Source organism: Coregonus lavaretus, assembly GCF_964263955.1.
Source record: "Coregonus lavaretus genome assembly, chromosome: 24".
Taxonomy (NCBI): Eukaryota; Metazoa; Chordata; class Actinopteri; order Salmoniformes; family Salmonidae; genus Coregonus; species Coregonus lavaretus.
The window spans coordinates 28076359-28090752 of record NC_140011.1 but is presented as its reverse complement, the minus strand read 5'-3'; the positions used below and the strand labels follow the sequence as shown (position 1 = coordinate 28090752).

At 42.7% G+C, this 14394-nt stretch overlaps 1 protein-coding gene across 4 annotated transcripts in view; it reads right to left on the bottom strand.

Annotated features, from left to right (window-relative positions):
- rxraa (retinoid X receptor, alpha a) overlaps positions 1 to 14394 on the bottom strand; it is a 145974-nt gene that overhangs the window by 5607 nt on the left and 125973 nt on the right. For all 4 annotated transcript variants that reach the window (XM_084141082.1, XM_084141083.1, XM_084141084.1 and 1 more), the window contains exons 7-10: positions 14165 to 14294; positions 12030 to 12162; positions 10171 to 10262; positions 5887 to 5992 (exon numbers count right to left, since the gene is read on the bottom strand). In XM_084141082.1, the coding sequence (XP_083997208.1) occupies positions 5887 to 5992; positions 10171 to 10262; positions 12030 to 12162; positions 14165 to 14294 (461 nt within the window). The remainder of the gene's footprint in view (positions 1 to 5886; positions 5993 to 10170; positions 10263 to 12029; positions 12163 to 14164; positions 14295 to 14394) is intronic.

Here is a 14394-nt window from a genome sequence, read left to right as displayed (position 1 = left end):
GGTCGTAATGTAGCAAAATAGGAAAAACGCCAAGGGGGATGAATACTTTTGCAAGACACTCTATAGGCTATAAAATATACATTTCTTCTCCTTACTATGCATGGGAAAAATTGGGCCTTTGACGAGATATTAGCAGAATATTTTTTTACCCTTTAGCTGTCTCTTCTTGAAAAACATGATTACACCTTAAATTCATATTACTAACAACTCAATTTTGAACTATTTTTTACAACTTGATGTTTCTTTTGGAAATAACAGCTCTGCCAGGCGACTGAGAAGACAAAAGAGTGTCATACCAGCAATGCCATTTTAGAATGGCAATTTGCATAGCATTTTTACTAATCTCAACAATATTACAAAAATGACTTTAGGTCTTCTATAATGGCTTTTATAGGTAGGTACGCACTGTTAAATGAGGACTGATGTCAAATTGTAACCAATTATGGTAATTTTGTATGTCCAAACATGAATTGGTGTATAGTGCAATGTTACTATTATAAGCATTATTTTATAGGTAAACTTAAGTCAACAACAATTGATTAATTGACCCCATGGGCCATGAAATGTGGTTTAACCAATTTATGTTGCCTAATATAGTGAGTTGTCAACAATTCAATTATATTTTTCACCAAAATAAGTATTTTTCATAAAAAATGAATTGACCCTATTTTTTGTCCAACATACTCTTTTCTGACATATCAACTGCCTGGTTGAGCAAATTATTTAAAAAAATTATTCCTTTTTAGCCTTTTTGCATTTTAAGTATTTATCTTCATATTCCTACTCTTAAATGTCTTTACTAACAGGAATGGTGCAATATTCATCCCTCATCAACTAAATTCCTGCCTTTAATTCCATATCTTTGGTGACTGATTTTAAGTTTTCTTACAGCCCTCTGAGTGGGCAAAGAGTGCCACAACACAGTGCCACAACTGCAGCAACCCAAAAGGATACACATTATGTTAATTGTGGCAGGGCTGGGGGAGTTGACCAATCAAGTTCAAGTAAAGATTATTTTTATATCCACTTCTAAAACATGCGCTCTACCAGTCGGCTGAGAATAGGGTTAAAGGGTTAATACGACAAAAATTACAGGGTAGCCTGCTCTGCTGACACGGACAAACAGATCAATAAAAAAAACGAAGTTGTCTGATTGATATAATAGGCCTACGAGAAGGGGAGACACAAATAGCCTACCATATGACGTGCATCTAACCTGGAGGAGGAAATTATTGCCCAAAAACAAACATTCAAGTGTCACTGACCCAACAATGATAAAGAGTGAATATTCGCATTCACCGGATGGCCGATGCTCTCCAGAAAAATGCGAGTCCAATTTAAGACCATGATTGTAATTTTGTCAAATCACCACCATAATAAGAGTTCAAAATGTCCAGAATTTCTGTGTTCATATTTCAGAACAACATACAGTCATGGCCAAAATTGTTGGCACCCCTGAAATTTTTCCAGAAAATGAAGTATTTCTCACAGAAAAGTATTGAAATTACACATGTTTTGCTATGCACATGTTTATTTCCTTTGTGTGTATTGGAATAACACAAAAAAAAACAGGAAAAAAGCAAATTTGACATAATTTCACACAAAACTAAAAAAATGGGCCGGACAAAGTTATTGGCACCCTTTCAAAATTGTGGATAAATAAGTTTGTTCCAAGCATGTGATGCTCCTTTAAACTCACCTGGGGCAAGTAACAGGTGTGGGCAATCTAAAAATCACACCTGAAAGCAGATAAAAAGGAGAGAAGTTGACTCAGTCTTTGCATTGTGTTTCTGTGTGTGCCACACTAAGCATGGAGAACAGAAAGAGGAAAAGAGAACTGTCTGAGGACTTGAGAACCAAAATTGTGGAAAAATATCAACAATCTCAAGGTTACAAGTCCATCTCCAGAGATCTAGATGTTCCTTTGTCCACAGTGCGCAACATGATCAAGAAGTTTGCAACCCATGGCACTGTAGCTAATCTCCCTGGACGTGGACGGAAGAGAAAAATTGATGAAAGGTTGCAACGCAGGATAGTCCGGATGGTGGATAAGCAGCCCCAAACAAGTTCCAAAGAAATTCAAGCTGTCCTGCAGGCTCAGGGTGCATCAGTGTCAGCGCGAACTATACGTCGAAATTTGAATGAAATGAAACGCTATGGCAGGAGACCCAGGAGGACCCCACTGCTGACACAGAGACATAAAAAAGCAAGACTACAGTTTGCCAAAATGTACATGAGTAAGCCAAATTCCTTCTGGGAGAACGTCTTATGGACAGATGAGACCAAGATAGAGCTTTTTGGTAAAGCACATCGTTCTACTGTTTACCGAAAATGTAATGAAGCCTTCAAAGAAAAGAACACAGTACCTACAGTCAAATATGGTGGAGGTTCAAAGATGTTTTGGGGTTGTTTTGCTGCCTCTGGCACTGGGTGCCTTGACTGTGTGCAAGGCATCATTAAATCTGAGGATTACCAAAGGATTTTGGGTCGCAATGTAGGGCCCAGTGTCAGAAAGCTGGGTTTGCGTCCGAGATCATGGGTCTTCCAGCAGGACAATGACCCCAAACATACTTCAAAAAGCACCCAGAAATGGATGGCAACAAAGCGCTGGAGAGTTCTGAAGTGGCCAGCAATGAGTCCAGATCTTAATCCCATTGAACACCTGTGGAGAGATCTTAAAATTGCTGTTGGGAAAAGGCACCCATCCAATATGAGAGACCTGGAGCAGTTTGCAAAAGAAGAGTGGTCCAAAATTCCGGGTGAGAGGTGTAAGAAGCTTATTGATGGTTATAGGAAGCGACTGATTTCAGTTATTTTTTCCAAAGGGTGTGCAACTAAATATTAAGTTAAGGGTGCCAATCATTTTGTCCGGCCCATTTTTTGAGTTTTGTGTGAAATTATGTCAAATTTGCTTTTTTCCTGTTTTTTTTGTGTTATTCCAATACACACAAAGGAAATAAACATGTGCATAGCAAAACATGTGTAATTTCAATACTTTTCTGTGAGAAATACTTCATTTTCTGGAAAAATTTCAGGGGTGCCAACAATTTTGGCCATGACTGTATGGATTCTTTAGACATTCAGAATAGTGGGGGGAAAAAAACAAGATCAACAACTAATGCTAGCCAGAGCAAGATGACCTAAAATCTAACAAAGGAACATTAGATAAACACTCTCAAACTTTCTGAGCTAGTCGGGTGTCAAAATGTCACTGAAAAATGATGGAGAATTGTATCCTCGTCCTTCTGCAGCTTGCCTGCCAATGCATGCTTGTCCCAACCAAGCACCCAAGCTAACTGGTGGAAGTAGGCTAGCTTGCCAGCTAGCTACTTCCAGACACAAATGAGAGAACACCTCACTCTGACCATTTTACTCGCCGTAGCAGAGCTGGTTAGGCTGTTCTTGACTAACTATAACTTGTTTTGCCTCCGTTTACTGACACCAGTCATATTCTGCAGTTGTTGCGCGTTCGTAAATTCATTAGTTGTTCTGCGCTCTGGCACACTCAGATGAGAGTGCTCTGAAATCTAAGTAGATAGCCAGAGTGAATTTGCGAACGCAAGAGATATGCTAACTGCATAACAATCGTTTAAGTTCTTGCTAGCTAACCAAATGACACCTGCATCTCTAGCTGTGTATAGCCACCGAAAAACGATATGAGGGGAAACAGTCAGTCACTCACCCACTTCACCAATGGCATGACATGACATCCTCCTAGCAGCTAGCTATCTAGCTAATGTTAGGCTCTGTGTTTTTAGCTTGCTACATAAATAGATACGCTAGCCTATTAGCCACCTTATGGCTGACTTGTGATCATTGCCCTTGCCAGTTTGATTGTATTGTTATTCCCAGCCTTAGTTACATTCGTCCGTTTTTGTCCAGAATATTGAGTAATTGAAACTGAAACAGTGCATCCCGAATGGAGGCAGCAAACAATGTACCAGGCCAGCTGGGATTTATAACCTGATAGCAATATTTTTTGGACTACCAAGAAATGTATTGGTGAATTATATTAATCATGAATTGAACTGTATCTATCTATTCTGCCAACAATGCCTTAGGGTACGTCATGGAACGTTGAGTCAAATAGAAACCTCTTATAAAGTTGGTTTTGTAGCATAAACTGGGAATTTGATATGTTTTCTTTATTTTATTATTATTTGGTGTACTTTGTACCCCTTTTTCGCCCCAATTTCGTGATATCCAATTGGTAGTTACAGTCTTGTCTCATCGCTGCAACTCCCCTACGGACTCGGGAGAGGCGAAGGTCGAGAGCCATGCGTCCCACGAAACAAGACCCTGCCAAGCTGCACTACTTCTTGACACACTGCTCGCTTAACCCGGAAGCCAGCCGCACCAATGTGTCGGAGGAAACACCGTACAGCTGCGACCGAAGTCAGCGTGCATGCGCCCGGCCCGCCACAAGGAGTCGCTAGAGCGCGATGGGACAAGGACATCCCAGCCGGCCAAACCCTCCCCTAACCTGGACGATGCTGGGCCAATTGTGCACCGCCTCATGGGTCTCCCGGGCGTGGCTAGCTGCGACACATCCTGGGATCGTGAATTTGATATTTTTGACTGATATTATGATTGTCTGTTTCATATCTGCAAACTAGTTAAAACGTGAAATGTTTTTTTGCAATGGGAAGTAATAGTTGTACATTTCGATTGGGAACTGCTTAATGGTTGTGTTTTTGTATTCTTATGATTGGGACCTACTGGCTTATTATGTCCGAGTTTATGGACTGCTTATCCTTTAACATCATGCTGTTTGTGACTGCTGTCTTTCCATCGGCCCTATACAGTGGTGTAGTGGTGCCTGGAGATATGGGTATACTCTAACTTTGCCCAAAATGTGAAAAATCCTACAAGTTTTTTTGTGTTCCTATAGATTTTTCAGATTCAGAATATGTGATGGTCTAAGTCCTCAACAATGCTTAAACCACGACAATCTGATTAGGTAGGCCTGTCAAGGCCTGGCTCCCCAGTGGTTGGGCCTGTGTCCACCCAGGCCCATCCATGTCTACGCCCTGATGCAAACAGCACATGATGACAATTGCACATCACAAATAGCCTACTAACCAACACTTCGGACTAAACCTTTTCAATACCTGGTTTGCATACCCATTGTTGCCTTAGTTAGCGGTTACATTTCTGTGAGCTGCTCCATGCCAAAACCAGTTGAGAGCTGCACACTCTTGCTGCCTGCAGATGATATTACGCTGAAACTAGGCTGTGCGGCACGCATGTGAATATATTTCACGTGCTTTGCGATTGTGTAGGATTCTTTGTGCATGATTTCTCTATTGTACTATATAATTGATAAGTCGTATACCTCCACTACACTACTTTGATACGCATCAGTAGGGATTAAGAAGTGAGTATACACAATGCCCACTGAAAAACAAAGTGGGTCTACAGTTACCTGCGTATAACCTCCGCTACACCACTGGCCCTAAAAAAACATGTCTATAATAGATAAGGCTGTTAAGATATTAATGTTTTAAGAAAGGAGTGTATATATTTGGCCTGGCAAAGCGGTTTTATGCGCTGCCTGAAGTCTTTTGACTCTGCTGGTCTCAGGAAGAATTACAAGTCCTCACTGTCCGAGACCGAGTCAAGACCAAGTACAAATGTATCCGACACTGAGACAAGACCGAGACACTCAATATGTGGACTTCAAAATGTGGACCGAGACCGTCTCGAGTACTACAACACTGGTGTGAGGACTCATGCAGCTGAATTTTGAATATGTTGAAGTCTGAATTATTTTAATTATTTCTGTATAGACAGGAGTAGGCTAATTAGGCTATATAATTTTGCCAATTTAGTTCAATTTACATTAGGGGAAGCTTAGTTTATGGAGGGAGGTGCATGTATCCGTACCTGCCAGGCTGATCTGGGTATTTCTGTTTGCAGTAGGCCTCCAGAGAGGCGTAGACCTTCTCTCTCAAAGCCTCCACCTCGCCTGGGTTTGACAAGCCTTTAGAGTCTGAGGAGAGACACACAGCACTGCATCAGACAACCAGTCACAACAGTCACAGGATATCAAATGTGGATTTATGCATGTCTGTACAAATACAGCTTTGTGTGTACATTCAAGCATGTGTGTTTATGTGTGTGTGTGTGTGTTAAATATAATATGCCTTTGTGTCTGTGGGTGTACATGTAGATGTGAGACAGGGAGTGCTAGTGCTAAACAGCAGTGGACAGGCTGGCTGCCCCTAAGCCTAAGACCTGCCTGCTGCCATCAGAAGGCTTTAACACTAATTAGATCAAATGACATGTGATCTACCCTACTGGTCTTTGTCTCATATACATATGCAGGTTAATTCTCCCCATTACACAGCCTGGATGAGGCAACACATATAGGCCATGTCTATGACCTTGTGTTTTCCACTCTGGCAAGAGGTTGGATAACCCTACATTCAGAGGCAATTTGCATTAGAACTTGTTCTTTGCTTTGGCTATCTTACAAGAAACTTTTTTTTCCTTCAAACATTTTATTTTCATTTTCAATACATCACAGTCACCAACAACGACAACATAACATAACACTTCTGGGTCCGTATCCACAAAGCATCTCAGAAAAGGTCCTAGGAATCCTGTTAAAACCTGTTTTAAGACAACAACAAAAAACTCCCAGCTCAGAGTGGGTTTTAGGATGATGTTACACTGCCCAGACAAACTCTGATCTAGGAGTAAAGTCAACTCATACATTTTACATTGACATTTTAGTCATTTAGCAGACGCTCGTATCCAGAGCAACTTACAATTAGTGCATTCATCTTAAGATAGCTAGGTGAGACAACAACACATCACAATCATATCAAGTACATTTTCCCTCAACAAGGTATTTATCAGTAAAATCAGTGCTAGTAGCAAAAGACAGGGATTCTCAGCATTTACAACAAATGTTCTACCCCTAGACACTTTATGTATACGGGCCCTGATTCAACATTTAATACAACACATTTCTGGATCTGATTGGTTACCACTGAGCAAGTATTTGTTTTAAAGGAAACTGAAAAGGCCTGAATACAGCAATACTCTCATCTCAACGCGTGAAAGTTATTTAAGATACTCTTCAGAGGAAATTAAAGATGCATCATAAAAGTTTATCTCAGCTGGTAATCACGACAGTTTGAGGTACCGCACAAGAAAGATAGTGATGAAGCTCATTGGCATTGTTGCAAATGATGGGGAATAACCAATCGCGATGAGGCATCGCCAGGTGTGATTTCTATAGTACGCTTCAGACAACCACGGTTAATGTGACTGTAAATCAAATGTTGCATTGATAAAACGAATGATATAATTTTCATCTGACACGATCACTTTGCCTACTCTTAATTATTGCCTAATATGTTGGCATGCATAACCATATCTTTTTTTATTTCACCCCCTTTTACGATCTTGTCTCATCGCTGCAACTCCCCAACGGGTGGCAAAGGTTGAGTCACGCATCCTCTGAAACATGACCCGCCAAATCACGCTTCTTAACACCCGCCTGCTTAACCCGGAAGCCAGCTGCACCAATGTGTCAGAGGAAACACCGTCCAACTGACGACTGAGGTCAGCCTGCAGGCGCCCGGCCTACCACAAGGAGTCACTAGAGTGCGATGAGCCAAGTAAAGCCCCCCCCGGCCAAACCCTCCCCTAACCCGGACGATGCTGGGCCAACTGTGCGCCGCCCTATGGGACTCCTGATCACGGCCAGTTGTGATACAGCCTGGGATCGAACCCAGGTCTGTAGTGACGCCTCTAGCACGGCGATGCAGTGCCTTAGACCGCTGCGCCACTTGGGAGGCCCTGCATAACTTTTTTTTAACCAATGCTGATGGTTGTTAATAGAGGAACTTTAAAAAATATTACAGTTTTAACAACTCTAAAATGCTTTGGCATCAAGTCACTTGCCGATAATGTTGAACACAATTAAAGTTAACATAAGCCCTAGATGCCTTCAATTGCCCAATTCATAGGCATGTGTAGGCAACTTTTCTAATAACATAATGTTGCACTCCAAAGGGATAACTTGAAATAACATGATGTAGGTAATTAAATAACAGAAAGAAAAATGTGTTTATTTATTAGCCTAGTGGTTATAAGTATTTAGGCATATCATGTGAAATAGGCCTCACGTGAAATCATTGTCAAAAGCGCAAGAGATACTGTTGCATGTAGGTCTAGATTATTAATGGATTGATCATATTAAAACATAAATATCAAAACATTCTTTGAACAACTCGAAAGCAATTGCATGTGGCACAGGAACCATTGACTCGCTGCATTTTTCAATTATCAAGACACCTGCTTGTTAGGACAGCTTATGAGGTCTCCTAAACATCTGTCGATTAGGTGGGACTAAAGAGGCTTCATGCATAGCTTTTATTTTGACCTATAAGAGTAGGAGTAAAATGTCTCTATTTTATTTATTTATTTATTTTATTTTTAGTCATTTAGCAGACGCTCTTATCCAGAGCGACTTACATGAGCAATTAGGGTTAAGTGCCTTGCTCAAGGGCACATCGACAGATCTTTCACCTAGTCGGCTCGGGGATTACTCTATTCTCAGCATTTACAACAAATGTTCTACTCCTAGACACTTTATGTATACGGGCCCGGATTCAACATTTAATACAACACATTTCTGGATCTGATTGGTTACAACTGAGCAAGTATTTGTTTTAAAGGAAACTGAAAAGGCTTGAATACAGCAATACTCTCATCTCAGTGTGGGAAAGGACTCAGCCCCTCTGTATCCCAGCATTCCCCTGTTAGGCTATCTCTGTGAGATGCTCCTAATTAGGGGAAAGTAGGCTGTGAAGTGTTCCAGAGCCAGGGCTATAACAGAGTGACCCAGGAGCACAGAGGATCAGTCTGTCCTGGGAGAATGAGGCCCGGCGGCACGTTCCCACACTGCTCTTTGTCTCCGGGGCCACGGCACAGACTCGTTAAAGACAAGGAGCGCGTCTGGTGCCAGCTGGGCATGGCTGGCACGGGCACTCAGCATGGTAATTAAGTTAACCCTGGCTGTACCATAGAGCAGAGGGCTAGCAGAGGGCTAGCAGAGGGCTAGCAGAGGGCTAGCAGAGGGCTAGCAGAGGGCTAGCAGAGGGCTAGCAGAGGGCTAGCAGAGGGCTAGCAGAGGGCTAGCAGAAGGTTGGAGGCTAGAGGCTGTCTGTGGGCACTGTGGGCAGAGTGTTGCGGGCCACATAACTGCCATGCCACTTACGTGGGTGGGAAAAACCACGTCAGGAACATGGGTCTGGTGGGTGATGGTGGTGTGTGTGTGTATCACTCAACCAATCAATGAAATGTATTTATAAAGCCCTTTTTACATCAGCAGATGTCACAAAGTGCTTATACAGAACCCAGCCTAAAACCCCAAAGAGTAAACAATGCAGATGTAGAAGCACGGTGGCTAGGAAAAACTACCTAGAAAGGCAGGAACCTAGGAAGAAACCTATAGAGGAACCAGGCTCTGAGGGGTGGCCAGTCCTCTTCTGGCTGTGCCGGGTGGAGATTATAAGAGTACATGGCCATTAAGGCCAGATCGTTCTTCAAGATGTTCAAACGTTCATAGATGACCAGCAGAGTCAAATAATAATCACTGTGGTTGTAGAAGGTGCAACAAGTCAGCACCTCAGAAGTAACTGTCAGTTGGCATGTCATAGCTGAGCATTCAGAGGTCGAGACAGCAGGTGCGGTAGAGAGGGAGAGAGAGAGAGAGAGAGAGAGAGAGAGAGAGAGAGAGAGAGAGAGAGAGAGAGAGAGAGAGAGAGAGAGAGAGAGAGAGAGAGAGAGAGAGAGAGAGAGAGAGAGAGAGAGAGAGAGAGAGAGAGAGAGAGAGAGAGAGAGGAGAGGGAGAGGGTCGAAAACAGCAGGTCCAGGACAAGGTAGCACGTCCAATGAACAGGTCAGGGTTCCATAGCCACAGGCAGAACAGTTGAAACTAGAGCAGCAGCACGACAAGGAGGGTGTATTATGGTCCTTGAGGGCCACACAGTATAATAGTGTACTGGTATCATGTGCAGTCATTGTTTGGGAGGTTAAAGTAGCAGGAACATATGTATTAAAGCAGAACCCTTTATTGTGTTATTATAATCTAATAATCTAATCTAAAAGGTTCTGGATGAAAGGAGTGGTAGGAGTGTATGTATGTGATACCTGGGTTGAAGAGGACGATGGCTCGAAGGCACCCCAGCTCTGTCTTGTCCATCTGCATGTCTCTCATCTTGGACACCAGCTCTGTGAGCACTCTGGATGGAGAGAGGGAGAGACACAGACAGGCTCTTAGAGATCTAACCATCAGTCAGCAACACCTCAGGAGGTCACCGTTCATTACACCCTCCCTTATCTACAGGTGAAACTCAATGGAAACTCAATACAAATCAATTGACAACACGGCCCCACTGCCCTGAAACACATGGGATGTTCAACCAGCTAAAAACCGTACAGCCCTGCCTACACCACGTAATTCAAGCTGCTTAGAACATGGCTGATAAAAGGAAATACATGAACGACATAGCGCAAACACAATCACAGACTGTAACCGAACACTGACATTCCCGGCGCCCGCGTGTGACATCACTAGGCAGGCAGCGTTTCGTTTTGGGAGTATGACGCGACCACTCAAACTCCTCACCCCTCTCTGACTCCGTCCCGCCTGCTCTCTTTCTCTCTCTCCCTCTCCCTCTGTCTCTCTTTCAAGTCAATTGCAACTCTTAGCTCATCCTAATTTAATTTGCCTGTTGGAACAATGAGAGTAAAAAAAGACTTGCGTGTTTAAGTTAACCTCCCTCTTCATTTGTATGGCGGAAAGGAGAGAAGAGAAGAGAAGAGAAGAGAAGAGAAGAGAAGAGAAGAGAAGAGAAGAGAAGAGAAGAGAAGAGAAGAGAAGAGAAGAGAAGAGAAGAGAAGAGAAGAGAAGAGAAGAGAAGAGAAGAGGAAGAGAAGAGAAGAGAAGAGAAGAGAAAAGAGGAGAGGAGAGGAGAGAAGAGAAGAGAAGAGAAGAGAAGAGAAGAGAAGAGAAGAGAAGAGAAGAGAAGAGAAGAGAAGAGAAGAGAAGAGAAGAGAAGAGAAGAGAAGAGAAGAGAAGAGAAGAGAAGAGAAGAGAAGAGAAGAGAAGAGAAAAGAGGAGAGGAGAGAAGAGGAGCAGATAGAGCTTCATTATCAGTCATCTTAATGCTTCCCCAGTTAATGCAAAGATGTAATCCATCCATTAGAAGTAGTGAAATGGCAGTATGCTAATCACTGAGCACAGATTCCCAGCTGGGGATAGAGGGAGAGAGAGAGAGATGGAGAGAGAGAGAGAGTGTGGGGGGGGGGGGAGAAAGAGAGGGTGAGAGATAAGAGAGAAAGGGAGAAAGAGAGCAGAGGGAGAGAAAGATGGGAAAGAGAGAGAGAGAGAGTGACAGCTGTTGCCCTCAAAAGAACACTTCAGTTGGTGACTCAGCATGCCAGGGGACACAGGGTTTAGAGCATTGGCGCGCTTTACAATACAATGTGTTGGATTGATCTCACAGTGGATGGTCTTTTCAACTTCTGTGTACACTGAGAAGGCATATCTTGATACTGTTCTTTTGTATTCATTCTTCTATAAAAATGTGACTTTAAAAAACAAACAATGCGACAATAGGCATAAAATGTGATTAATGGAAAAGAAGGTCAATATCAGCTTCGGAATAGGCACAGCCTGCCATGGGATTGCAGTCAAAAGAGTGGGATTTAATCAGGAATGCATACAAATAGATTCTTTAAAAAATTCTGTCTGAGCAGGTCTCCATCTCTCTGTGAGGTCCGTCACCTGTAGCCAAACATATTTAATGAATATCTGTTAATCAATAATAAGAGCAATCTCTGTTGTGCATCACTACCTCTTCTTCTGACAGAGCCTTTTCACTGTTATAGGTCAGGGTCTACTTTTCTCTTGCCCTAATTGTGGAAACTTTGCATAGCAACCAACAAAAATGTATTTCACAAAGCTGATTGTATCAAGCCAGTGCCAACAGGGTAATCTTGACTACCTGTCAAAAATGGCTCCCACTCCAGCACTGTGGGCACTGTTACGATGGACGTGTAGCCCTGTTGCTAGGAGGATCCCATCTTTCACCGCTATCGAACGATGTGAGAAGGATGCGATGAGGAGCTCATTCCACCCTGAGGGAAAAAAGAGAAGACAGAGAAGAAAGAATAAGAAGAGAGATAAAGAGTGAAAACCTAGTACAAAGTTCATCAAGTTGCATTCAACATTCAAACTAAATTGAGCTGACAACAAGGGAAGGGAATTCCAATTAATCAATTCTAGGCTGAATAGGCAAACCAGAAAGCTCTTTCATGCATAGGCTGTGGGCCATTAGCAGCCCATCTCAGACGTGCTTTCCAGAGAGACAAGTGTTTAACAGGGTGTACTGCGCCTGCCATCCCAATAAAGGCAACACACTTGATATACCAAGCGAGGGTAAGGCACGGAGAGCTCTGTGCTGTTTGAGTGACAAGGTTCCTTTAACTGTTCTGCCTAGCAACACTCTCCGCTTTTCCCCAGAGTTGAGTTGGGAATGAGAGGGGCTGGGATGCTTTCATCTGTGAAACAGCAGAACTAAAGTGGTTATTTATAGAAGACGTGAGCTGAGCGCTGAGTAGAAGAGAGAGGACCCTCTCAGCTAGCTCCAGAACAGCTCTTCGCAGAACGTCTCACTCTCTCCATCACTATGGGTACCCAGAAGGAGAACGGTTAGAATGGGTAGGAGAGGGATAGAGAGATGGATGGAGGGATGGATGGGCTTCCTCAGGGTGAGTTTGGAAGTGAACTGTGTAATTTCTAAGTGATAATGCCCGAGAAGCCGGTGTTTAGAGGATATATTGGCACAGGTGCCAATGTATCCTCCAAACATTGGCTTCGAGGGCATTATCACTTTTATACAACGGGTTACCAACATATTCAAATAATGATTTACATATTTTTATTAAAAACGTTATTTTTATGAATTTATTTATACTATTTCATCCTTCCACAAGATATTGTCCTGACACAAATCTAGGGTTGCTACCCAAGCCGGCTGGTCGTTCATTCTATTGCCAGAGACGCAACCCAATCGTTCAGTCTTTTTGTTCTGCATCTATGGACGCGACCCAGTTGTTCGTTCTAAATGTTCCATTGCCATACTGGCTGGCAACGTTTTTACCCCTTGCTTGCTAGCTAGCCAACTATGGCTAACTTACAGTCACGTCAAACAGTGCAGCCAGAATAACAACGAAGTAGCTGCATTTGTTTAAGCTTTTTTCTAGTGACATTTATTTGGATACATCCGTAACAATGAGCTAATGATGCGTGATTTCACCTGGCATAGAACATGTGCTCTCTTGTCAGGACACTGTTGTTCGATAGCTAACCAAGAACACAGCTAACACAATCACTTCAAACTGAAGCTGGAAAGACTTCAAACTAGCTGCACTTCGTTTCGTTTTACCTGTTTTCTATTGATAGTTCTTTGTATAAATCCATAAAAATGATGCTGATTCATGATTTCGACTGGCTGAGAAACACTGCCTTCCTGTCTGTCTCATCCCGACTCCCGACACGTTCATTACTATGGGACAGCTGGAGATCGAATTTGAATATTGGAACAATGTTGCAAATGTCGGAGAGACAGACAGCAAGGTTTACACAAATCTCCGCTGTTGAAAACCAAATGATAGTCTAAAAGAAATGAGAGATAATGTCTAGATGCTTTTTTAGTGGAGATCAAGTTTATAAATTGCCTGGCTAGGCTGATGAGACAGTGGATTGCGCAGTCAGATGGAACAGAGTAAATAGGCATTTTAACGTCATAGATTTCGCCGGTGGTAACTTGTGGAATAGACAATGGCTGGAATGTGGGTTTAACCAATCAGCTTTCAGGATTAGACCCACCCGTTGTATAAGGAGCGACAAGAAATCAGCAAGGGCAATATATATGGAAAACACTTTAAACACCCTCACAAAGAATGATAGCATACATAAAGAATATGACAGATTATTCATTCTATGAGATCTGCTGCTCTTGACTTCAGACAAATAGCCTACAAATAGCCTACAAAGCCCATAATGCTGCAGTGACCTGCCCATGAGGATGCTGATGTGTTCTGATGAATGTTCATGACCTGGTTGTGTTGAACTCACCTGCTCGTAGGAGGATGACCTGGTCGTCCAGGGGCAGCTCAGAGAAGTGGGGGATCCTCTTGGCCCATTCCACTAGTGTAAAGAGCTGCTTGTCGGCTGCTTGGCAGATGTTAGTCACCGGGTCGTTGGGCTAGAGAGAGACACATGGGAAGGCTTGCTGTCAGAAATACATTTAGCAAAGACTGAAAGATACTTAAGTGATAATGCCTGAAAAGCCAGTGTTTGGATGA